The sequence below is a fragment of the Dreissena polymorpha genome, chromosome 1, assembly GCF_020536995.1.
Source record: "Dreissena polymorpha isolate Duluth1 chromosome 1, UMN_Dpol_1.0, whole genome shotgun sequence".
Classification (NCBI taxonomy): Eukaryota; Metazoa; Mollusca; class Bivalvia; order Myida; family Dreissenidae; genus Dreissena; species Dreissena polymorpha.
Window position 1 is genome coordinate 145359302 of NC_068355.1, and position 27500 is coordinate 145386801.

At 35.0% G+C, this 27500-nt stretch overlaps 2 protein-coding genes and 1 long non-coding RNA gene across 4 annotated transcripts in view; 1 reads left to right on the top strand and 2 right to left on the bottom strand.

The window, feature by feature from the left end:
* Nucleotides 1-863, bottom strand: part of LOC127854168 (pleckstrin homology domain-containing family F member 2-like) — a 24927-nt gene extending 24064 nt beyond the window's left edge. For both annotated transcript variants that reach the window (XM_052389176.1, XM_052389170.1), the window contains exon 1: nt 812-863. In XM_052389176.1, the coding sequence (XP_052245136.1) occupies nt 812-827 (16 nt within the window). In that variant the 5' untranslated portion in view covers nt 828-863. The remainder of the gene's footprint in view (nt 1-811) is intronic.
* An 8660-nt stretch (nt 864-9523) lies between these two features.
* LOC127854211 (uncharacterized) lies at nt 9524-20466 on the bottom strand. The gene is made up of 2 exons (XR_008036968.1): nt 20230-20466; nt 9524-13733 (listed from the first exon to the last, which is right to left on the bottom strand). It is a non-coding gene; the product is annotated as an uncharacterized LOC127854211 (long non-coding RNA).
* A 472-nt stretch (nt 20467-20938) lies between these two features.
* Nucleotides 20939-23539, top strand: LOC127856066 (ribonuclease kappa-A-like; the record flags this gene model as incomplete). The annotated part of the gene is made up of 2 exons (XM_052392086.1): nt 20939-21061; nt 22334-23539. Coding segments are annotated over 2 exons (351 nt in total), but the record flags the coding sequence as incomplete, so codon positions are not given.
* Nucleotides 23540-27500: the final 3961 nt, after the last annotated feature.

The window sequence follows — 27500 nt, forward strand, 5'->3', positions numbered from 1 at the left end:
AGCTACTACTAGACTTAATTTCTTCTTGAATGCTTGGAGCGTTTAGAAGTACATACATCCCAGCGACTCGGAGAGTCAATAGCTGTGTGTTGGAATATTGCAACGATACAAGATACAAGTGACTACTACTAAGTATAGTTGACTATTCCCTCATGGACACTGACATTAACAATTTTTTCCCCAATTCAACTCGTTCTTCATTAAAGGGATCTTTTCAAGGTTTGGTAAATTGACAAAATTGAAAAAAAGTTGTTTAAGATTCGCAAATTTTCATTTTAGTTATGATATTTGTGAGGAAACAGTATTACTAAACATTTAGCATATTCCAATATGGCCATTATATGTATCTTTTGACGATTTGAAAACCTAAAAATTATAAAGCCTTGCAACGCAAAACGCTTGAATAATTGGGAGAGTTCTGTTGTTGTCGTTTAAATTTACGAAACTACGAAGATTGCTTATATAAGGTATAAAATACTTAACCTGTGTATACCCGGCTAATGCGTTTTTACTTCAGACTAACTCCAGGACTCCGGGGGTCGCTGGTTCGAGCCCTGGTACCCTCTACTTTTTTTACTTTTTTAAATTTTATTCTTGATTTTTTACTGGAGCTTTTAAGATCCAATGTTTACATTTATCAATATAAAGCATTTAATGACAAACTTCAAAATATGCCAAAATCTGTGAAAAGGCCCCTTTAAGCTACGATTTTATTTCACATATAGTTGAAATATTATTGTGATTAATATCAAAACAAAAAAAATTAGGATACAGATGTTGTCAAAATAGCAAAAACTTAATACCTACTAACCTAGTCTATCAACCATTTTCCGCTACTTCCGTGTTATATCCAAAATAAATTCGGTCGTGTCTATATTGGATCCTAAATAAATTGCTACAATGGATACCAAATCTATATATTTGCAGCATCGTTTACGACAATGTTTGATTTTTGTTTAATAAATTATTTGAAAAGAAAATCGCTGTAGATAAAGACCAAATTTGGATTAAAGGGTGTCAAAGTATCAATAAAACTGTTGATATGCACAATGGCTACCAGTAAAATCTGTCTTTTCAACCGAAGTACCGCTCGTCAAAACAAAATTGTATCTATTCTAGACGATTTCAAGAATCTAGCCAGCTGTATTGATACTTACCAAATTTGGATCCATTCTAGACAAAAAAATTCAAGAGTCTAGCCAGCTCTTTTGATAGAGTCTAGCCATCTCTATTGATACCGAAATTGGATCCGTTCTAGACGATTTCAAGAGTCTAGTCAGCTCTCTTGATGCTTACCAAAATTGGATTAATTCTAGATGATTTCAATAGTTAACCAGCTATATTGATACTTACCGAAATTGTATCCATTCTAGACGATTTCAAGAGTTAGCCAGCTCTATTGATACTTGCCAAAATGGAATCCATACGACAATTTCAATAGTCTAGTTCTATTGATACTTACCGAAATTGGATCCATTCTAGACGATTTCAAGAGTCTGGCCAGCTCTAGTGATACTTACTAAAATTGGGATCCATTCTAGACGTTTTCAAGAGTTAGCCAGCTCCATTGATACTTATCAAAATGGGATCCATTCTAGACGATTTCAAGAGTATAGCCAGCTCTATTGATACTTACCGAATTTAGGATCCATTCTAGATGATTTCAAGAGTCGAGCCAGCTCTATTTATACTTACCGAAATTGGATCCATTCTAGACGATTTCAAGAGTATAGCCAGCTCTATTGATACTTACTAAAATTGGGATCCATTCTAGACGCTTTCAAGAGTTCGCCAGCTCCATTGATACTTACCAAAATGGGATCCATTCTAGACGATTTCAAGAGTATAGCCAGCTCTATTGATACTTACCGAATTTGGGATCCATTCTAGATGATTTCAAGAGTCTAGCCAGCTCTATTTATACTTACCGAAATTGGATCCATTCTAGACGATTTCAAGAGTCTAGCCAGCTCTATTTGTACTTACCAAAATTGGATCCATTCTAGACGATTTCAAGAGTATAGCCAGCTTTATTGATACTTACCAAAATGGGATCCATTCTAGACAATTTCAAAAGTCTAGCCAGCTCTATTGATACTTTCTAAAATTGGATCCATTCTAGACAATTTCAAGAGTCTAGCCAGCTCTATTGATACTTACCAAAATTTGATCCATTCTAAACGATTTCAAGAGTCTAGCCAGCTCTATTGATACTTACTTAAATTGAATCCATTCTAGACGCTTTCAAGAGTTAGCCAGCTCCATTGATACTTACCAAAATGGGATCCATTCTAGACGATTTCAATAGTATAGCCAGCTCTATTGATACTTACCGAAATTGTATCCATTCTAGACGATTTCAAGAGTCTAGCCAGCTCCATTGATACTTACCAAAATGGGATCCATTCTAGAAAATTTCAAGAGTCAAGCCAGCTCTTTTGATACTTACCAAAATTGGATCCATTCTAGACAATTTCAAGAGTCTAGCCAGCTGTATTGTTACTTACCGAAATTGTATCCATTCTAGACGATTTCAAGAGTCTAGCCAGCTCTATTGATACTTAATAAAATTGAATCCATTCTAGACGTTTTCAAGTGTTAGCCAGCTCCATTGATACTTACCAAAATGGGATCCATTCTAGACGATTTCAATAGAATAGCCAGCTCTATTGATACTTACCGAAATTGTATCCATTCTAGACGTTTTCAAGAGTTAGCCAGCTCCATTGATACTTACCAAAATGGGATCCATTCTAGACGATTTCAACAGTATAGCCAGCTCTATTGATACTTACCGAATTTGGGATCCATTCAAGACGATTTCAAGAGTTGAGCCAGCTCTATTTATACTTACCGAAAATGGATCCATTCTAGACGATTTCAAGAGTCTAGCCAGCTCTATTTATACTTACCAAAATTGGATCCATTCTAGACGTTTTCAAGAGTATAGCCAGCTGTATTGTTACTTACCAAAATGGAATCCATTCTCGACAATTTCAAGAGTTCGCCAGCTCCATTGATACTTACCAAAATGGGATCCATTCTAGAAGATTTCAAGAGTATAGCCAGCTCTATTGATACTTACCGAATTTGGGATCCATTCTAGATGATTTCAAGAGTCTAGCCAGCTCTATTTATACTTACCGAAATTGGATCCATTCTAGACGATTTCAAGAGTCTAGCCAGCTCTATTTGTACTTACCAAAATTGGATCCATTCTAGACGATTTCAAGAGTATAGCCAGCTTTATTGATACTTACCAAAATGGGATCCATTCTAGACAATTTCAAAAGTCTAGCCAGCTCTATTGATACTTACCAAAATTGGATCCATTCTAGACAATTTCAAGAGTCTAGCCAGCTCTATTGATACTTACCAAAATTTGATCCATTCTAGACGATTTCAAGAGTCTAGCCAGCTCTATTGATACTTACCGAATTTGGGATCCATTCTAGATGATTTCAAGAGTCTAGCCAGCTCTATTTATACTTACCGAAATTGGATCCATTCTAGACGATTTCAAGAGTCTAGCCAGCTCTATTTGTACTTACCAAAATTGGATCCATTCTAGACGATTTCAAGAGTATAGCCAGCTTTATTGATACTTACCAAAATGGGATCCATTCTAGACAATTTCAAAAGTCTAGCCAGCTCTATTGATACTTACCAAAATTGGATCCATTCTAGACAATTTCAAGAGTCTAGCCAGCTCTATTGATACTTACCAAAATTTGATCCATTCTAGACGATTTCAAGAGTCTAGCCAGCTCTATTGATACTTACTTAAATTGAATCCATTCTAGACGCTTTCTAGAGTTAGCCAGCTCCATTGATACTTACCAAAATGGGATCCATTCTAGACGATTTCAATAGTATAGCCAGCTCTATTGATACTTACCGAAATTGTATCCATTCTAGACGATTTCAAGAGTCTAGCCAGCTCTATTGATACTTACTAAAATTGAATCCATTCTAGACGATTTCAAGAGTCTAGCCAGCTCTATTGATACTTACCGAATTTGGGATCCATTCTAGATGATTTCAAGAGTCTAGCCAGCTCTATTTATACTTACCGAAATTGGATCCATTCTAGACGATTTCAAGAGTCTAGCCAGCTCTATTTGTACTTACCAAAATTGGATCCATTCTAGACGATTTCAAGAGTATAGCCAGCTTTATTGATACTTACCAAAATGGGATCCATTCTAGACAATTTCAAAAGTCTAGCCAGCTCTATTGATTCTTACCAAAATTGGATCCATTCTAGACAATTTCAAGAGTCTAGCCAGCTCTATTGATACTTACCAAAATTTGATCCATTCTAGACGATTTCAAGAGTCTAGCCAGCTCTATTGATACTTACTAAAATTGAATCCATTCTAGACGCTTTCAAGAGTTAGCCAGCTCCATTGATACTTACCAAAATGGGATCCATTCTAGACGATTTCAATAGTATAGCCAGCTCTATTGATACTTACCGAAATTGTATCCATTCTAGACGATTTCAAGAGTCTAGCCAGCTCCATTGATACTTACCAAAATGGGATCCATTCTAGAAAATTTCAAGAGTCAAGCCAGCTCTTTTGATACTTACCAAAATTGGATCCATTCTAGACAATTTCAAGAGTCTAGCCAGCTGTATTTTTACTTACCGAAATTGTATCCATTCTAGACGATTTCAAGAGTCTAGCCAGCTCTATTGATACTTACTAAAATTGAATCCATTCTAGACGTTGTCAAGTGTTAGCCAGCTCCATTGATACTTACCAAAATGGGATCCATTCTAGACGATTTCAATAGAATAGCCAGCTCTATTGATACTTACCGAAATGGGATCCATTCTAGACGTTTTCAAGAGTTAGCCAGCTCCATTGATACTTACCAAAATGGGATCCATTCTAGACGAGTTCAACAGTATAGCCAGCTCTATTGATACTTACCGAATTTGGGATCCATTCAAGACGATTGCAAGAGTTGAGCCAGCTCTATTTATACTTACCGAAAATGGATCCATTCTAGACGATTTCAAGAGTCTAGCCAGCTCTATTTATACTTACCAAATTGGATCCATTCTAGACGTTTTAAAGAGTATAGCCAGCTGTATTGTTACTTACCAAAATGGAATCCATTCTCGACAATTTCAAGAGTCAAGCCAGCTCTATTGATACTTACCAAAATTGGATCCATTCTAGACGATTTCAAGAGTATAGCCAGCTCTATTGATACCTACCAAAATGGGATCCATTCTAGACAAATTCAAGAGTCTAGCCAGCTCTATTGATACTTACCAAAATTGGATCCATTCTAGACAATTTCAAGAGTCTAGCCAGCTGTTTTGATACTTACCGAATTTGGATCCATTCTATACGATTTTAAGTCTAGCCAGCTCCATTGATACTTACCAAAATGGGATCCATTCTAGACGATTTCAAGAGTCTAGCCAGCTCTATTTATACTTACCAAAATTGGATCCATTCTAGACGATTTCAAGAGTATAGCCAGCTCCGTTGATGGTTACCAAAATTTGATCCCGTCTAGACGATTTCAATAGTTAACCAGCTCTATTGATACTTACCGAATTTGGATCCATTCTAGACGATTTCAATAGAATAGCCAGCTCTATTGATACTTACCGAAATTGTATCCATTCTAGACGTTTTCAAGAGATAGCCAGCTCCATTGATACTTACCAAAATGGGATCCATTCTAGACGAGTTCAACAGTATAGCCAGCTCTATTGATACTTACCGAATTTGGGATCCATTCAAGACGATTGCAAGAGTTGAGCCAGCTCTATTTATACTTACCGAAAATGGATCCATTCTAGACGATTTCAAGAGTCTAGCCAGCTCTATTTATACTTACCAAAATTGGATCCATTCTAGACGTTTTAAAGAGTATAGCCAGCTGTATTGTTACTTACCAAAATGGAATCCATTCTCGACAATTTCAAGAGTCAAGCCAGCTCTATTGATACTTACCAAAATTGGATCCATTCTAGACGATTTCAAGAGTATAGCCAGCTCTATTGATACCTACCAAAATGGGATCCATTCTAGACAAATTCAAGAGTCTAGCCAGCTCTATTGATACTTACCAAAATTGGATCCATTCTGGACAATTTCAAGAGTCTAGCCAGCTGTTTTGATACTTACCGAATTTGGATCCATTCTATACGATTTTAAGTCTAGCCAGCTCCATTGATACTTACCAAAATGGGATCCATTCTAGACGATTTCAAGAGTCTAGCCAGCTCTATTTATACTTACCAAAATTGGATCCATTCTAGACGATTTCAAGAGTATAGCCAGCTCCGTTGATGGTTACCAAAATTTGATCCCGTCTAGACGATTTCAATAGTTAACCAGCTCTATTGATACTTACCGAATTTGGATCCATTCTAGACGATTTCAATAGAATAGCCAGCTCTATTGATACTTACCGAAATTGTATCCATTCTAGACGTTTTCAAGAGATAGCCAGCTCCATTGATACTTACCAAAATGGGATCCATTCTAGACGAGTTCAACAGTATAGCCAGCTCTATTGATACTTACCGAATTTGGGATCCATTCAAGACGATTGCAAGAGTTGAGCCAGCTCTATTTATACTTACCGAAAATGGATCCATTCTAGACGATTTCAAGAGTCTAGCCAGCTCTATTTATACTTACCAAAATTGGATCCATTCTAGACGTTTTAAAGAGTATAGCCAGCTGTATTGTTACTTACCAAAATGGAATCCATTCTCGACAATTTCAAGAGTCAAGCCAGCTCTATTGATACTTACCAAAATTGGATCCATTCTAGACGATTTCAAGAGTATAGCCAGCTCTATTGATACCTACCAAAATGGGATCCATTCTAGACAAATTCAAGAGTCTAGCCAGCTCTATTGATACTTACCAAAATTGGATCCATTCTGGACAATTTCAAGAGTCTAGCCAGCTGTTTTGATACTTACCGAATTTGGATCCATTCTATACGATTTTAAGTCTAGCCAGCTCCATTGATACTTACCAAAATGGGATCCATTCTAGACGATTTCAAGAGTCTAGCCAGCTCTATTTATACTTACCAAAATTGGATCCATTCTAGACGATTTCAAGAGTATAGCCAGCTCCGTTGATGGTTACCAAAATTTGATCCCGTCTAGACGATTTCAATAGTTAACCAGCTCTATTGATACTTACCGAATTTGGATCCATTCTAGACGATTTCAATAGAATAGCCAGCTCTATTGATACTTACCGAAATTGTATCCATTCTAGACGTTTTCAAGAGATAGCCAGCTCCATTGATACTTACCAAAATGGGATCCATTCTAGACGAGTTCAACAGTATAGCCAGCTCTATTGATACTTACCGAATTTGGGATCCATTCAAGACGATTGCAAGAGTTGAGCCAGCTCTATTTATACTTACCGAAAATGGATCCATTCTAGACGATTTCAAGAGTCTAGCCAGCTCTATTTATACTTACCAAAATTGGATCCATTCTAGACGTTTTAAAGAGTATAGCCAGCTGTATTGTTACTTACCAAAATGGAATCCATTCTCGACAATTTCAAGAGTCAAGCCAGCTCTATTGATACTTACCAAAATTGGATCCATTCTAGACGATTTCAAGAGTATAGCCAGCTCTATTGATACCTACCAAAATGGGATCCATTCTAGACAAATTCAAGAGTCTAGCCAGCTCTATTGATACTTACCAAAATTGGATCCATTCTGGACAATTTCAAGAGTCTAGCCAGCTGTTTTGATACTTACCGAATTTGGATCCATTCTATACGATTTTAAGTCTAGCCAGCTCCATTGATACTTACCAAAATGGGATCCATTCTAGACGATTTCAAGAGTCTAGCCAGCTCTATTTATACTTACCAAAATTGGATCCATTCTAGACGATTTCAAGAGTATAGCCAGCTCCGTTGATGGTTACCAAAATTTGATCCCGTCTAGACGATTTCAATAGTTAACCAGCTCTATTGATACTTACCGAATTTTGATCCATTCTATACGATTTCAAGAGTCTAGCCAGCTCTATTTATACTTACCAAAATTTGATCCATTCTAGACGATTTCAAGAGAATAGCCAGCTGTATTGATACTTACCAAAATGGGATCCATTCTAGACAATTTCAAGAGACTAGCCAGCTCTATTGATACTTACCAAAATTGGATCCATTCTAGACAATTTCAAGAGTCTAGCCAGCTCTATTGATACTGTATGTATGAGTTATGTAATATATATATATATATATATTTATGTATTTACTATGCAGCTTTATAGTATTTATAGGATCTAACATCTTTCAACAAAAATATGTGTTTTTGAATAGTTAGTTGAGTGGAAATTAAATGGCTATTTTCCTTTTTTGTTTAATTTGGCTGAAATGTGATGATAATGTTTAAAGTAAATAAACTACCTAATTGCTTAACATAATCATAATTAATTTGAATACAATTAAGCATGAACTGGGTTTAGCTTTTGAGCCGTTTTGGCGGAAAAGCCCTACTGATTGCTAGGATGACATTCAAATCCTGATTTTACGCAATGATGTTTGATCCATTATTTCCATTTTTGATTAATACGGTCAACAGTAATAGCGTTTCAACCACTATTTGTTCCATGGTCATTCAAGTTGCGTTTGATGAATCCCAGAGTTTGTGAAGCTTTCTTGGTTGCGTTATCGATACGAGTGTTTAATTTCAGATTATCACAAAGATCGACTCCTAAGTAAGGGTGATGTTAAAGATTTTCGAGGGTTTCGTTATTTATAGTATAGTTGTAGTCTTTTCTTAGTGGAGTTGGAGATATTCATGATGGCGCATTTTTTAACGTTAAACTCCATCTGCCAAGATTTGCTCCAATATAGGTTTATATTTTCCATATTAACAATGAGTTTCATGTAAACCTGATGAATATTATTTTGTGTATGTTCCTCTTGTGTATAATTTTTTACCCTGTTAATCACTAGTATTAAATATTAATACTATCGGATACAGAGAGGTTTGTAAATAACTTTCAAATAATCAGAACCGTATATAGTGATATTTATCTTAATTATTAAATAAAGGTTGTTTTTTCCGTTATTTTATTATTTAAATCTATAAATTTATATTGCAATTATGGTGTGTAGTTAATTTTAAACTTCTAAGTTGAATAACTGTGCTAAATTTCCCTGTACATGATTCTAAGATCTGTTTACATCTTACTTATAGGTCAACCCTCAGCAGATTGAACAGCTGTTTTCAGGCATATATACAGCTGTAGGTCATGATCTTACTAATTTTTCCACTCACTTTAACACTCCAGTCCTTGTAAACATTATCTACTATGGTGGAAAGTGTACGCAGTCATTTTAAATTGCTGGTATAGGTAAAAGTGAAGTATTCTAGTAAGAATATATTAATTTATTTAAATTGTTGTGTTTAGGGTATACAAAAGAAATTAAATCTCAGGAGCAATTTTTCTCTACAGAGGGAGTATGTAACAGGGTATTCACAAACACTCATCCTTAATCAAATCACATCAAAACGAATTTATTGTCAGTATGAAATAACATGTATATAACATATGCTATGTATAGCTGTTTACCGAACTAACAAGCAGTAACAAATTGCAACACATCAATAATACATGGCATACATAAGAAATAGTTATTCTAATAAAGCACAATAAAAACACAATTAAAGCAGTATTCCTATAGGACATTATTCAAATGTAAGCAGAAATATAATATCAGTACTATACATTCAAAATTAAGAGCTGTTTAAAAGATTTTTGATGTTGACACAAGGTACCATAAAAAGAAATGGTGTAAAAATGCTTACAGAGAAAATAGAACACAATAGTGCCACAAAATAAAAAGGGCTTAAAGGAAATTATCATCTCAAACCAGATTTGAAGGAAAATGATCAACAAATTTCACACAATATAAGCAAAACAATACAACACTGATGAATAAAAAATAAAATATAATTATAAAAGCAAAATAATACAATACTAATGCTGAAATGATTATCCCGCATGTGTAACTAGCACTATTTCAGAGCTTCAAAGGCAAATGATGAGCAAAGAAGCATTGATTAATGCTACATGTACATACATACAGTACTACAAGTTCTTCAACAAGATATCAAAATTAATGAAATGAACGAAATAAGACAACAACAGCAAACTGTTGTAGTGTCACTAGTATTATATATACATACTGTTAAGCTCAAAGAAAGCAAAAGCAAAAAAAGCGTCAGAATGCAAACCTAATAAAGCAAATGAAAAAAATCAAGATGCAAATTTCTCAGAGAAAGCAAAAAGCAAAAAGGCAACACAATGAAAACAAAACAAAACACCAGTTTTATAAATAATTATAACTACTTATCCAATCAAGAGAGATTCAGTGTGATGAATGAGTGAGCTACCGTATATTATTAATGGAGAATGCTTTTTAGGTGAGCTGATTTCAGATACATATTTATGGTTTTATATATCTGAAACATTTGATTCATTTCGTTACTAAACCTTGCAAGAGGTACAAGCATTTTTCATTTGCTTAAACCTACTCTCTTTAGTTTCTTTCTTCATATGGTTACTGGTGAGTCATTTTATTATTTTAAGCGTATTTACTTGTATACTTGTTAAAATTGTAATCATTATATTATTTGAATGATATTGTATTTATCAATTATCTGATTTATAATTTATGATAATACTTATAATACTTTATGTTATTATATTTCATACCATTATCAATTATATACCGGTAATTAAAATTGGGCGTATGCATTCTTGAATTATCATCCGGAAACCATTTTACTGTTTCGAGTCACTGTGACCTTGACCTTTGACCTAGTGACCTGAAAATCGAAAGGGTCATTTGCCAGTCATGATCAATGTACATATGAAGTTTCATGATCCTAGGCGTAAGCATTCTTGAGTTATCATCCGGAAACCATTTTACTATTTCCAGTCACTGTGCCCATGACCTTTGACCTAGTGACCTGAAAATCAATATGGGTCATCTGCCAGTCATGATCAATGTTCCTATGAAGTTACATGATCCTAGGCCTAAGCATTCTCATCCGGAAACCATCTGGTGGACGAACAGACGGACCGACATGTGCAAAACAATATACCCCCTCTTCTTCAAAGGGAGGCTTAATAAAAGTTGGCAACTATAACCCCTTGTGTCAATACACAAACCCCGCTACATAACCAAACTGAAATACCAGTGTACTTAACTTAACAGTTATAAAACACCATTTTTCAAAAGTGTATATTTTACATGAAAAATAAATAAAAATGCTAAGAATATAAAAACACATACTTTCTCAAATTTAAAACAGTAACATTACATCATTGTTTCATCATTTAGTAGTAAGTCTGCACATTGGCCTTTAACCAAAAACAACAACACATTGCCATGGTAATTATGGCAGTACTTATTATTTTCACTAGTTTGTATGTTTCAAGTCAAACCGGAGTATGTACTGAGAAAAATTATAAAAGTTGTTAAAGATAAAAAATGGATCAATAATGTTTTTTAAATAGGTCCCAGAGGGCCTGTGTCGTTCAAACAAATACCATACAATATTCAGATGCAACCTCAATTGCAGGCTCCTTATCTTTGTTGTTTAGGTCATAGGATAATAATAGTTTTTATAACATGCATATAAGGAAAACGCCATGGTCCCCAGTGTATAACTAGACACAAATTGAAAATCAAATCTTGGTTGAACCCTCAACAGGGATAGAACCACTGACAACTGGAGTACTGGAGAAAAAGTCTACTGCTTTGACCACTCGGTCATTTGTGGTCATACAATGTGGAAGGTATTTTATACTTTATATAAGCAATTCTCGTAGTTTCACAAAATATAACAACGACAACAGAACTTTCCATATTATTCAATCGTTTTGCATTGCAACAATTTATAATTTTATAAACCACTATAGTGGTGGGCGACATAAAAATCTGAAACAATTTTGACAATTTACAAAAACTTGAAAAGGCCCCTTTAATAAAAAGCAAAAAGGTGTGGCTTATTTTCATCCCTGGGACATTATATGATCAATCAAAAATATTTTGACAATGTACAGAATGAATCCAAATTCGGTCAGTATCAACAAGGCTGGCTAAACACTTGAAAATGTCCAGATTGGATCCAATTTTGTTAAGTATCAATAGTGCAGGCTAGACTCTTGAAATTTTATAGAATGGATCCAATTTGGCAAGTAACAATAGTGCTGGGTACACTCTTGAAAATGTCCAGAATGGATCCAAATTCGGTCAATTTCAACAGGACTGGATACACTCTTGCAAATTTCCAGAATGGATCCAGTTTCGGTCAGTATCAATAGAGCTGGCTAGACTCTTGAAATTGTCCAGAATGGATCCAATTTTGGAAAATATCAATAGAGCTGGCTAGACTCTTGAAATTGTCCAGAATGGATCCAATTTTTGTAAGTATCAATAGATCTGGCTATACTCTTGAAATTGTCCAGAATGGATCCAATTTTGGTCAGTATCAATAGAGCTGGCTAGACTCTTGAAATTGTCCAAAATTGGATCCAATTTTGGTAAGTATCAATAAAGCTGGCTAGACACTTGATATTGTTAAGAATGGATCCAATTTTGGTAATTATCAATAGAGCTGGCTAGACTCTTGAAATTGTCCAGAATGGATCCAATTTTGGTAAGTATCAAGAGAGCTGGCTTGACTCTTGAAATTGCCTAGATTGGATCCATTTTCGGTAAGTATCAATAGAGCTTGCTAGACTCTTGAAATTGTCCAGAATGGATCCAATTTTGGTAAGTATCAATAGAGCTGGCTAGACTCTTGAATTTGTATAGATAGATCAAATTTTGGTAAGTATCAAGAGAGCTGGTTAGAGTCTTGAAGTTGTCCAGAATGGATCCAATTTTGGTGAGTACCAATACAGCTGGCTTGACTCTTAAAATTGTCCCGAATGGATCAAATTTTGGTAAGTATCAATAGAGCTAGCTAGAATCTTGAACGTGTCCACAATTGATCCAATTTTAGTAAGTAACAATAGAGCTGGCTTCACTCTTGAAAATGTCCAGAATGGATCAAAACTCGGTCAATTTCAACAGGACTGGATACACTCTTGCAAATGTCCAGAATGGATCGAGTTTTGGTCAATATCAATAGAGCTGGCTACACACTTGAAATTCTCCAGAATGGATCCAATTATGGTTAGTATCAATAGAGCTGGCTAGACTCTTACAATTTCCAGAATGGATCCAATTTTTAAGTATCAATAGAGCTGGCTAGACTCTTGAAGTTGTTCAGAATGGATCCAATTTTGATAAGTATCAATATAGAATTTTATGGTCATTAGTTATTGTTTCTCTCCTTCACTTGCTAATGCTCATGTGCTATTAGCTACAAGCATGTGAATTAATATTGCATGTTTGACTTCTTGTTCCTGATGTTGTTGAGGCATGGTCAAGGTCCTACTTCTTGTATGTTTAAATTTCTATTTGAAGTTTATTTGCTGTTTATTTTCAACTTTCAATCACAATAGTAGATTTTTCTCTTTATCCGTCCATGGTCTGTTGGCGATATTTTATACGCATGTCCACTCTTTGATTTCTACATTCAAGCCTCTGTGTCCACACAAACTTAAAGAAATTGTTCTAATTACTGTCCCCCTGGGCAATATTGGATGTAAACCTTCTGGCATGAACGCCTTGCTCAACAATCTGCAAATTAAACCAGAAAATCCATTACTAAGTTGCATCACTTTAAAAAACAAACAAACAAGGGGCTCTTCAACATACATGGTGTCACATGAATAAAATACAATGGAAAGGTTAAATCTGTTCAAACCTGTTCAACATACATGAAAGTGTGGAGCAATTTTGAAGGATATTTTAATTTAACATGATACTGCTTATTAATCTACATCTCTTGGCCTTGTGGTTTCATTGAAAATGTTTTCAATTGTCACTGTTTGTTTATTTTGGTTAAAATCAAAACAATTGGCTGCTAATTAAGATTTCTGAGCACCAACGTTGTTTCAGGTCAGATAACACATGTATATGATTAAAATAACATTTACAGACACCACAGTGGATAACAAGATGATGTCTTAAGCTAAATATATAAGCTATAAGTCACATTGTTTCAGAGACGATTTTTTGCTGTTATCACTCTGGTTGACTTGCTAACATAACTAATGAATGATATGCAATGCTTTCGCTTTGAAAAAAGAACAGTTCAACACCTGAGCACGGAACATTCCATGAAAGTTTTATCATGGATCTCTTAGTGTTTCAGAAGAAAATGATATCAGTTATTTCAGTTAAAGATGTTAACACACCACCACAGAAAATTACCATTCACAATATCTCATAATGGATCATTAACAGTATTTCTTAAACTACTCCAGATGATGATTAATCTATTTATCAAGAATAATGTACAAGTCATTAATTGCAATTAACTTATCTTTGCAGTCTCTTGTCTTTTTTTACTTATTTTCAAATTCATAAATTAATGTTAGATTACCAAAAGTTATAATAAATTATATGCACATGCTGCCTATCACAACAATTCATATATTTGATTATTTTATTAAATTTCAGTACATCTGAGTTCCAATCTGAGTTCCACAGGTGGTTTTAATTTAGTATTTGTTTTTATCAGAGTTCATGAATCTGCAGTAACAGTATTATTAACTGAATAGATCAATTCAATACAGGGAAAATACTTGTATATTTAAGGCTAGTAGACCTACTGCCAATGTATACATTTTGGGCCGAATTAACTATGATACCTTATCTGATAACAGTTCATATTAATCTATTTTTTTAACTCTAAATTTCCAAATTGTTGGTGTTAACAAAACATCTTCCACAACGTCACTGGAATATTGACTGAAAGCGGTAACCAAGATACTGTTTTTTTCTTATCACCCTACTGAAGTATGATTTCATTTAAAGCCACACACCTTGAAATTAAGCACATGTTGATCAATACATATAGATGCAATTTAAAAGTGTGCAAAATTGTCCTTCAATCTATAGCCTAGTTAGCAAGTAAATTTTTATTCTGTTTAATTTTAAAACCGAAAGTAGAATTTCTTTACGTGTACGTCCGTTTCGTCAAACACGATTATTTTTAAGTTTTAAAGCGCAAAAAAGACGGATTTCTACTTTGTAACCAATAGATATTGATGGTCCCAATTTAAAATGACGAACCTACATTTTTGGCATTTCGCGATTTTGATACTGTGCAAAGCGTGAAATCAATGCACATATACCCCTAAAACAACAAAATAGTTAACCAATCGCAACAGCTCCATAAAGTCACGTGATGTAATGACGAACCGCAATTGCTTGAAGTCAAAATAACGAAGCTGAAAAAAATTGTTACGTCGGCATTTTGCGCGCTTATTAATATATTAAAGTATCAATATAGCCATGTATGTTAAGGCAAATTGACGAAACGTAAACGTTCGCTTATCAAAAAATTAAATGATGTACATTTTATAGCATTGATAAACGCAAAAAGATATCAAAATAATATAAAATGTTGAGGTATTAACTTAGTAACTTGTGGCCGCAACTAATAGCTTGTTCCTACAACTTATTAAGTTGAGGTTTCAACATAGTTAGTTGTTCCTTCAACTTAATAACTTCTGGCCGCAAGTTACTATGTTATAACCACAACTTAATGTGTTGTGGGAACAACTTATTAAGCTTCGACCACAACATATATATAGTTTAAGCAATCAGATAGGCCGTTTCATCTTTACCGTTTTATCACGTTTAGTACCTGTATACGCGTAATATTGTGCGCCGATTTGAGCACTATCCCTGTAAGCTATGGATCCCGGGATTGAGTCCCTGTCTGAGCACTTGCCTTGTTTGCGACTGGGTTCAGAGTTCCATCCCCGGTCTGAGCACTAGCAACGTACGCGTCGGGTCCCGGTTTCGAGTCCCATGTTTTTTGGATTTGAACCCGGGACCCTTCTTGTAAAGGGCGATTCCTCTGACCGGAGCTCGATCCCGGGAACCATCGTTTACGAGGCGAGTGCAAGATGCCTAAGTTTTCGACGGTCTGAAAATCTAATTAGGAGTTATCGACGGCCCCGGGTTTCGAATCATAGTACGAGCACTAGCCCTGAAAGCTTTGGGTCTCTAGATCAATCCTCGGTTTGAGGATTTACCCTATAAGCGACGGCTCGAATTCCGATGTGAGAATTTGCACCAACAGTGACCGGTCCCGGGTTCGAGCCCCAGTCTGAGTACTAGCCCTGAAAGCTATGGATCCCGGGTTCAAGCCTGTGTCTTACCACTTACCCAGTAAGGGAAGGATCCCGGTTGCGACCCTCAGTCTGAGCGTTCGCACCGAAAGCTTAAGGTTCACACAGAGACTTGAACCAAACAGCCGTCGCTAACATACCATACTGAGCACTCGCCTTCTAAGCGACCGGCTGCCGAAATGAGCACAAGCTTCGTAAGCAACATTTCCCGCGTTCGAGTCCCGAAATGAGAGCTAGCCTCGCAAGCTATGGGTGTTCTGGTTCTAGCGCCGGTCTGAGCACTAGCCCTGTAAGCTATAAATCCCGCATTTTCGGGTCCGGCGCTAAGACTAGGACTTTGATCAGGGTCCGTTCGCTTAAATGGCAAGTACTTAAACCGGGATTTGAGCCCGGGGCCCATAGCATACAGGGTGAGTGCTCAAGCAGGGCATCCAAACCAGGATCCGTTACGTAGGGAGCGAATGCTCAGACTGGGATCCAAGTCGCTTACAGGGAAAGTCCTTAGACTGGGGCTAAAACCCAAAGACCCATCGTTTAAAAAGGGGGGTATCAGACCTGGATTCCCAACCGGAATCCGTCGCTTATGTGCCTAGTTTTCACACCAGGGTTCAAACCCTGAACCAAGTCGCTAACTTGGCGATCTCTCAGATAGGGGCTCAAATCTGAAATCCATGGCTTACATGGCAAGTGCTCAGATAGGGCTCGAACGGGGGATCCATAGCTAACAGAGATAGTGCTCGAACCCGAGCATCTAGTAAAATAAGGGGTACTAATTGTGATAAAACGGTAAAGATGAAAAGCCCGATCTTATTGGTTAAACTTAAATTAGTGGCCTCAACATAGTTAGTTGGTCCCACAAGTTATTTAGTTGAGGCAACAACTAATAAGTTGTGGGAACAAGTTATGAAGTTGTCGACACAAGTTTCTGAGCTGAGGCCTCAACTTAATAAATAAGTTGTTCCCACAAGTTATTTTGTTGAAGGAATAACTTAATAAGTTAAATGAACAAATTACTAGGTTGAAGTTTTGGGAGCAAGTTATGAAGTTGTGGCCACAAGTTACTAAGCTGAGGTCTCAACTTAAACAGTTGTGGGGACAACGTACTTAGTTGTTTCCACAAGTTATTTTAAAAATTGTTCCCACAAGTTACAAAGTTGAGGCCACACTATAAATAAAGAGTTGAGGTTGTCACCTCTGTTCCACCGTGTAAAACAGAAAAACACGCATTGCTTTGCTATATCTAACGGAAAAAATGGACAAATTTATTCTATTGAAACAAAATCTCTTACAATAAGCTGTCCAATTTGCCGAAACATCACATAAATGCAAGTCTAAATGACGAAGATACATTTTAAAGCAGATTTATTAACTTAACGTCAAATTAGTTCCATACGAACATGGTTCATCATGCGACACTTTTAAAAATGTTTAAAATAATCTTTATTTGACTTTGTGCAAGAAATGTTTAACAAAAATACGTCTCCTGAAAACTTGTGTTTTTGTAGGTTCGACATTTTAAATTGGGACCATCGATATATTCTTATTGAGATAGATAAAATTAAATCTATAGCCTAGTTAACAAGTAATTTATTATTTTTCAACCGGTACCGCTTTTAAAACAGAAAGTAGGATTTCTAGACGTATACGTCCATTTTCGACAAACGCGATTAATGCTAAGTTTCAAAGCGCAAAAGAGACAGATTTCTACCTTGTTACCACCAGATATATTCTAATTGGCATAGATAAAATATGTTTCTTATTTATACTTAAATTTACTATGCCATGTATTTCATTTAAAGATGTGTGGCTTTAAAGCACACCTTGAAATGAAATACATGTTAATCAATACATATAGATGCAATTTTAAGGTGTGCAAAATTGTCATTAAATCTATAGCCTAGTTAGCAAGTAATTTATTAATTTTCAAACGAAACTGCTTTTAAAACAGAAAGTAGGATTTCTATAGACCAGTTCACGTGTGACGTCACCCGCACCTGCGTGTTTACATCCGGACTACATTGGTAGGCAAAAGAAAGACACAATCAATGGGAAGAAATAGAGCATGATCGTTCATATTTACACAATTTTATTTTTGAACATGTCAACAAGTTGTTCTACTTTACTGAAACACAGATTGAAAACAAGCAATAAATAGATCAATTCCAAAAAAACAACATATAAAAATTAACTAAATAAACATTTAATTAAATTAAATGCAATATTTTTCATTTCATTGTTTGCATCAATCTTAAAACCATGTAAGCCTTTGTATTACTGTGTTTAAGTTCTGCATAAACCAATTATCGCGTTTTTATCAAATATTGTCCAGACTTCACTAACAACATGGTGTAAACCACACTGGGTGGCAGATGACAGTCTGGGCATTCAACACAATTGAGGATACCACCATGTCTTCTCTTTCTGGTAGTATAAGCAGTCATTTGGTTAAATTATTTACCGCTGAAATACTTAACAGTTGCTTAAATTAGATATGTTACATATTGTGCAAATTCAAAGTCATGTCCAATATGGATTATCAGAAATTGTAAACAGTAAAGATATTAGCCCGTTTAATTTATAAAAAATAAAGTATTCAATAAGTATATAATTTACGTAGAAAACATTTAACGTATTTAGCGGGTATCAGTTAATTAAAACCACGTCATTCTGAATGATTCTGTATGATGATTTAATGTTACAGCAATGCACGAACGACATCATAAAAACAAGAAATTACGCTTAACACCAACAGGGGTAAATAATGTTTTCAAAAAATAATAATAAAACAATATGTATATAGGTATATGTGTGTTAAAATGTTAAATATGTGTCACACATACTACTAGTAACAAGTTTTCAATATACATGAATACACAGTTCAATTCGCATCATGTAAAGTTGTGTTTTTCAGCTGTATGTTAATTTTCCTCAATAGTGTCATTCTCTGTACAAAACCCATCAAAATTAAAATTACATGTAAATACCGTCATGCACTTCGCTTATAATAGGGCTTTGAAGTACATAATTTTCAAAGCACCCCTTACACTTTCTATCACTCATTTTTATCACACTAGCGTACTCATGCCATTGATAATTATTATTTTATAATTAGATGTATTATTATTGTAATTTAATTTTATTGAAGCTTTTATGCAAAAAATAATACCGCTAATACATTATAGAGCTCTTTGTTGTGTCAAATTGCCGGTCTTTCAGTCTTCAGACAATCTTTACTTTGATACTTATGACGCATTGTTTTAAGATGCAAATAAATGTATTAATAAATTCTTTTTGCACTAAATATTATATTTTTGAAATATTATTTAGGTGTTGTTTTTTCGGACCTTCTTTTCGATACAGTTACTAAACAAGTGTCGTTATCCATATGTTTTGCGCTACTATAACCCATGCTTTTGCCTACCAGTGCATTGCGCATGTGCAAAAATCAAAACAATAACAATGAACTGCTCTATATGTAAATTGTATACGTCCATTTTGACAAATGCGATTATTTTGAAGTTTTTAACCACAAACAAAATGGATTTCTACCTTGTAACCACCATATATATTCTAATTTGCATAGATAAAAAATGTTTTTTTATTTATAATTAAATTTACTATGTCAAATAAGTTGTGTGGCTATAAGTAATTAACTGCAGACTCAGTCACTCTGTTTTAATATATTCACAAATGCCAAAATGGGGGTACGCGTGTGACCGTGCAAAACATAGCTTTACCTTTTAACATACAGGCCTTCAGCAAAGAACTTTGACCACAAGGCATCCCTGTGCCTTAATCTTTAATTTATTACATTTTATAACCAATTTGTGTTGCTTTGATTCATCAATATTATGTATTTAAAATGACATGAAAACATTTATAATAGAAAGATTCATCAGCTTTTAAACGACTTTTTATTTTTAGCCTACCTGAATTTTCGCAACAGTTTTTAGTTCCAATTCAATTGACGACAATTCGCTTCACTCTTATAATTTTATTTAATCTTTAGCCCATTCTGGACCGTCGAGAAAAATTCGTTCCCTTCAGCATTCTTTGACAGACTTGACAGACATCTTGGAAATACGACTACTTTGCGGTGAGGCCGCCTTTTTACGGCCAACTTTAGTGGTATCCTATATAGCAAAATAAAAGGATCCATTCTAGACTCCACGAATAAATTCATATGAATGGTTACGCGCCACTATAAAAAGTTATTTTGCACATTTACCGTTCGCAAAATTAAAACTCCATCTCAATCTAAACAAAAATATGTTTTGTGAAGTTATGAAAGTAAAGGTTTAAGAATCTCTTCATAAGTAATGAAATTAAAAAAGGTTTAAGTGTTTTCTTTAAAATTGATGGTCGCTTATCCGCTGCATGAAATGTTTATAAACCAAATGATAAATCACTAATCATAAGACCTAACTTTGGCAGGAAATGTGTTTTACATGTTCCTGACCGTTGTTAAGGTAAAAAAAATCAAAGTCCGAACAGACGGATTAAAATATAGGTTTGTGAACAAATTCAATTGCTTTCCGTTGAGACTTGAGTTGTCTGTTGATGGACAATTAATACTAGTGCAGTGTAACCTAAATTAAAACCGGAAGATGAATTGTACATGACTGTCAAGTCAGATGACTTCCGGTTTATAGAAAACAAAAGAGTACTGAAAACAAAATAACACTCACGAAAATGCCAATCTGTGGGCCTAAATTATCGATATGTTGTACACTACTGAGTATATGGGGAATTATCCAGTTGGTACGTATACTTAGGAGATAATTACACAAATTCTGTTTTTAAGTGGTAACATTTTCATATGTTTTAATTAAAGCACAGTCATGTGTATGAGATTATTTTCCGAAGTCCATGTATGATTTAGAGTGATTCTACCGGGAACGATTCAGTTTATTAATGTTTTGATGATTTTCCTATTGTTTTTTATTGGCAGTCCCATACTTGAGTGAACATTTAGCATTATGTACAACTTTACTGGCGAAAGTTGTTTCAAAATAGATTTTGCCCCTTGATGAATTAACAAAAAACGGTTTTTACCTTACGAAGCTGTGTGCTTTCTGTATTCGAACTTTGCTTGCCTTTTTACCCTAAAAATATACCTATTTACACCGGTTTCAAAGGGACCATTACCACTCCAGTGCTTTCCATAGGAAATTTAACGGTCCCTCTCTGGGGCACTTGAATATGAAAAGAGAGTCTGCAGGGCGTTTGATACATACACCTTTTTTCAGTTACTGCAACTACTTATTTTTAAGATCAAATGATATCGACTTTGCCCATTATATTGAGAGCCCATTTACCATCTTCTGTCAATTATGATGAATCTCTTTACCCAACTTAAGCCCGTCAAAAGGTGCATCATTGCATTGGACAATCTTTGTCTTTGTCACCTACCACACCCATTGGTCCCCAGATTTCCACCTCAACAATGAAATCACTGCAAATAACTTAGAAGACTTGGCGCGTTTGAATGGTTAGAAAAATGTAGGATCAGTGTGGGGACTTAATATTACAAACAGGCAGTTTTACTGTACTGAAAAAATAGTGACATACTTATTTGTTTAAAAAGATCATGACGTTTTTTATGCGAAATTCTTCAGTTTATCACTTTTAAACCATAAACAATCGTACAACTGTAAAATGGTAAAGTGGAAACTCTTTGGTATAATATAAGAAATGGTAAACTCCACTTCGGTCCCAATGGCATTATAGTGACCAGCCAGGCAGCCACAAACCGTATATGGACCGAAGCCGACGGCTTCGGTCCATATACGGTTTGTGGCTGCCTGGCTGGTCACTATAATGCCATAGGGACCTTAGTGGAGTTTACTATTTCTTAAGTAGTAAATTGTGGTTTTTGTCTAAGTGTGACATGTTATCGTAATGTAGGTATTTTTTATAAAGCATGCATCATTAGTGTTTTTTGATTTACTTGGATGAAGTACTTACCGTATTATATAATATAAATTTAGCAACCCATACTGTTTATGATTCTTAGAATTCATAATTTTTTAGGCTTTGCTGGGAATATTCTTCCAAATTCACAGTCCTGCATTGTTTGAAGATATTCCTCTGAAAGAAGAAGATTGGGAGGAGCACAACTTTTCCATGAGTTTTGTTCATGAACAGTACGAGAAAACTGCAATTAACTGTTTCATTGGGGCAGGAATTTATGTAGCCTTCTTTATCTTCTCCTATTGTCAGTTCAGGATGAATTCAAGAACCAACTACGAGCAGAGTTAGACTGCATCAAATTCTCTTTATGTGTTGAAGATTCCAATTAACTCAAGAAATTTCATGAACACTTAAACAATGATAGTCAAGACTTCATTAGAGATGGGGATACAATAACTGTTATACAATTTTGGTCATTATGTTCACACAAGCTAGCATGACGCTTGTTTCCAGTACTACTAGTTAAGGGGAATATACTGGCTAGAAAGCAATTTTATTTAGATAGTATTTGTAGATACATAATGTGATATAATTTAAGTGGTTAAATATGGTTACTGTGTTTGACTAACCATTCCTTGAAAAATAGATGTTTTATTTGTGTAATTATTTATTATATTTGTAGTGCATGTATTTTCAAATATTTAAGCAGTTAAAGGTCATGCTTTCTTATTACATTGTATTCATCTTGAAATCCTATTGTTGAATACATTACCAGCATTCCTGACATATTTATGTTTGTGATAACTATAATATGGATACCATGAATGTGTTAAAATATCAAAGAAAGAAAAAAGGAGCAATTAACATGTTACATGTAGTAACATGTTAGTTAGTACAATGTAGATATCTGCCTAAATTTAGTTTCCAATGATACATGTACATGTATCTGTATAAATCAGATACTTGTAAAAAATGTTTAACAGTAATAGTACTGAGTATTAATGAAAAGGAATTTTTATATTTAGTACTAGTCCTTTGAAACTTTTAAACAAACATTATTTAAAGATCATCATGACAAGTCTTCTAAATATAAATACAATGAGTATTTGCATTTTTTCCATTTGTTATTGTCTTAAACTTTTTTCTTTTTTTTACATAAATTCATGTGAGAGAGGAATATTTTATGTGTTGTTTGAAGCAGTGTTTACTCTGGAGAGTTTTATGTTGTATAAACAATAGTGTATAAACAAGTCATATTTCAATTACATTGAAGAATGTTTATTCTGGAAGACTTTATATGTTATTAAATAAATCAAGAGTCATTTATTTGTGAATTTGTTGTTTCCCTTCCTAAAAATCGTTCAGAATGTTCATGTGTAATCAGATATCAGTTGATCTGATTCTTTTTATGTCAGTCATGGGAGTTGCAGCATTATCCCACTCAAATTATTTGTGGTAGTCTCTGGGAGAACCTGTCTTTTTAGTCTTTATACATGTGCATGAGGTATTCTCCCATATTAGCCTGTGTAGTACACACAGGGATGACTTTCTGGAGCAATGTACAATGTACTAGATTTATATTAAATTCCATTAAAAAATCGTCCAGGATTACCATGTGAACAATGCACAGGCTTATCTGGAATGATTAGCCTGTTTTTTTCCAAAGGGCGACTCAAGTATATTATCAACTGTAGCTACATACTGTTAGTTAAAGATCTGTTTTAAAGCGTCAAAAAATGCATATAATGAATTTTAGAGCATGGTAAATGTTTGTGCATTAAGTTATGATTGATCGGTGTTACATGGTATTAAAAAATAATCAACTAATAATGATATATTTATTATTAGTTGATTATTACATGTAGCTCATCTATTTTTTGAGAAAAAAAAAGAGCTATTGTCATCACCTTGGCGTCGGTGTCGGCTACCGGTTAAGTTTTGCGTTTAGGTAAACTTTTCTCATAAAGTATCAATGCTATTGCATTCACACTTGGTACACTTACTTACTATCATGAGGGGACTGGGCGGGCAAAGTAAGATAATTCTGGCTTGCATTTTGACAGAATTATGTGCCCTATTTATACTTAGAAAATTGAAATTTTTGGTTAAATTTTGTGTTTAGGTCCATTTTATTCCTTAAGTATCAAAGCTATTGCTTTCATACTTGCAACACTTACTCACTATCATAAGGGGACTGTGCAGGCAAAGTTATGTAACTCTGACTGGCATTTTGACAGAATTATGTTCCCTTTTTATACTTAGAAAATTGAAAATTTGGTTAAGTTTTGTGTTTAGGTCCACTTTTTTCCTAAAGTATCAAAGCCATTGCTTTCATACTTGCAACACTTACTAACTATCGTGAGGGGACTGTGCAGGCAAAGTAATGTAACTCTGACTAGCATTTTGACGGAATTATGGGCCCTTTATACTTGAAAATTTGGTAAAGTTTTGTGTTTTGGTCCACTTTACCCCTTAAGTATCATAGATATTGCTTTCATACTTGGAACACTCGCCAACTATCATAAGGGGACAGTAAAGGACAAGTTGTATAACTCTTGTTTTCATTTTTACCGAATTATGGCACTTTTTTGACTTAGTAACTTTGAATATATGGTTACATTATGTGTTTAGATTCATTTTACTTCTAAAGTATCAAGGCCATTGCTTTTAAACTTTAAATACTTTCATGCTATCATGAGGGTACTGTACCTGGCAAGTTGAATTTTACCTTTGAATGACCTTGACTCTCAAGGTCATATTATTACATTATGCAAAAATTGCCATAACTTCTTTATTTATGATTAGATTCGATTGATACTTTGACAAAACAACTCTTACCTGACATACCACAATTGACTCCATCCAAACCATCCCCCACACCCCCCTCCTCCCCCCGAATCCCCTCTCATTCCCCCCCATTTTTTTTTAAAGTAAAGATCATCTTACAAATGACCACGACACCCTCACACTATTCCCCCCACCCCAAAAAAAAAAATTTTATGCCCCCAGTAGGGTGGCATATAGCAGTTGAACTGTCCATCAATATGTCAGTCAGTCTGTCTGTCAGTCCGAAAAAAAACTTTAACATTGGCCATAACTTTTTCACGTTTTAATATAGCAACTTGATATTTGGCATGCATGTGTATCTCATGGAGCTGCACATTTTGAGTGGTGAAAGGTCAAGGTCATCCTTCAAGGTCAAATGTCAAATTTATGATGTCTGTCCGTCCGAAAACTTTAACATTGGCCATAATTTTTTTTATATTGAAAATAGCAACTTGTTATTTGGCATGCATGTGTATCTCATGGAGCTGAACATTTTGAGTGGGGAAAGGTGAAGGTGAAGGTCATCCTTCAAGGTCAAATATATGGCGTCTGTCCGTCCGAAAAAATTTAACATTGGCCATAACTTTTTAAATATTGAAAATAGCAACTTGATATTTGGCATGCATGTGTATCTCATGAAGCTGTACATTTTGAGTGGTGGAAGTTCAAGGTCAAGGTCATCCTTCAAGGTCAATAAAAATAAATCAAAGCGCATTCTCATGAAGCTGCACATTTTTAGTGGTGGAAGTTCAAGGTCATTCTTCAAGGTCAAGGTCATCCTTCAAGGTCAAAGGTCAAAAAACAAATAAAACATTTTAAAGCGGCATTATCATGAAGCTGCACATTTTTAGTGGTGGAAGTTCAAGGTCAAGGTCACTCTTCAAGGTCAAGGTCATCCTTCAAGGTCAAAGGTTGTAAAAAAAATCAAAACGGCGTTATCATGAAGCTGCACATTTGGAGTGGTGTAGGTTCAAGGTCAAGGTTATCCTTCAAGGGTCAAGGTCATCCATCAAGGTTAAAGGTCAAACAAAGCAGTGTTATCATGAAGCTGCACATTTTGAGTGGTGGAAGGTCAAGGTCATCCTTCAAGGTAAAAAAACAAATCAAAGCGGCGTACCATGAAGCTGCACATTTTGAGTGGTGAATTTTCAAGGTCAAGGTCATTCTTCAAGGTCAAGGTCATTCTTCAAGGTCAAAGGTAAACAAAATAATTCAATGTGACGTTATCATGAAGCTGCACATTTTGGGTGGTGGAAGTCCAATGTCATCCTTCAAGGTCCAGTTCATCCTTCAAGGTCAAAGGTCAAAAAAATAATATTTCAAAGCGGCCTTCTCATTAAGCTGCACATTTTGAGTGGTTGAAGTTCAAGGTCAAGGTCATCCTTCAAGGTCAAAGGCAAAAAAAATAAATATTTCAAAGCGGCGCAAAAGGGGGCATTGTGTTTCTGACAAACACATCTCTTGTTTTTTTTCAAACATGGTTAAAAAACACAAATATTTATTTTTATTGTTTTATTTTTGAAATACCGTCCAACCATCCCATTGTTTTTATTTGTTTTTGCATTTTTTTTTTTGCATTTTTGGAAGATAATGTAATAAATGACCACACCCCCACACTATACACCCCTCTCCACTCCACCCCTCCATCCTTTGTGATTGAAATTGAGATAGGTCCCTATACCTTTAAAAAGAAAAATAGATGAGCGGTCTGCACCCGCAAGGCGGTGCTCTTGTTTGTAATGCGGTGTAACACCGATCAATCATAACGTAACATTAAAAACATGGCGACGTGCACGTTCGCAGAACATAGAAGGGAACTTAATAAACTGTGTGAGACGGATGCTAATATTTAGATTAAAAAACTTTAACTTTCATATCGGCGTTTTTCTCTAAACAATAAAATTGTTTTTGAAACAACAAGAATATGACGTACGTTATGCGAAAATGTGTCTTATGCCACGTACGGATCGCGTAGCTCCAGACCATTCACAGTCTGATCAGGAGCTACTCTTTGCGTTAATCAAACCACGGAACCATGCGTGGCTATATGACGTACCCGTTGGCTCCTAACTAAACTACACTGGTCGCATATGACACAAGACCCTTTTTCGCATGACGCGATTCATATACATGTACCGGTGTCACCGGTTTTTATAAGAATCTCGTTACTATGTTGCGGATTATTAAAATATTAATTTTATCCTCAATCAAAACGACACCATGCAGAATGTGTGTTCGGTAGAAAACCCTTCAAAAGGCTCCATGAATGTCGTCATCGTAGTCAACTGTATTTAATTTTCACATTTACAATAACTTGAAAGAAAATTATAAATGTTTATAGCTTTGCGTACTTACTTCTTGCTAACATTGATTTTTTCGAAGAAATTGGTGATTTCGCACCTTTTAATCAATGGATGCAGAGCAGTTGCAATGTTATGAAACCATTTGTTTTCGTAAAACA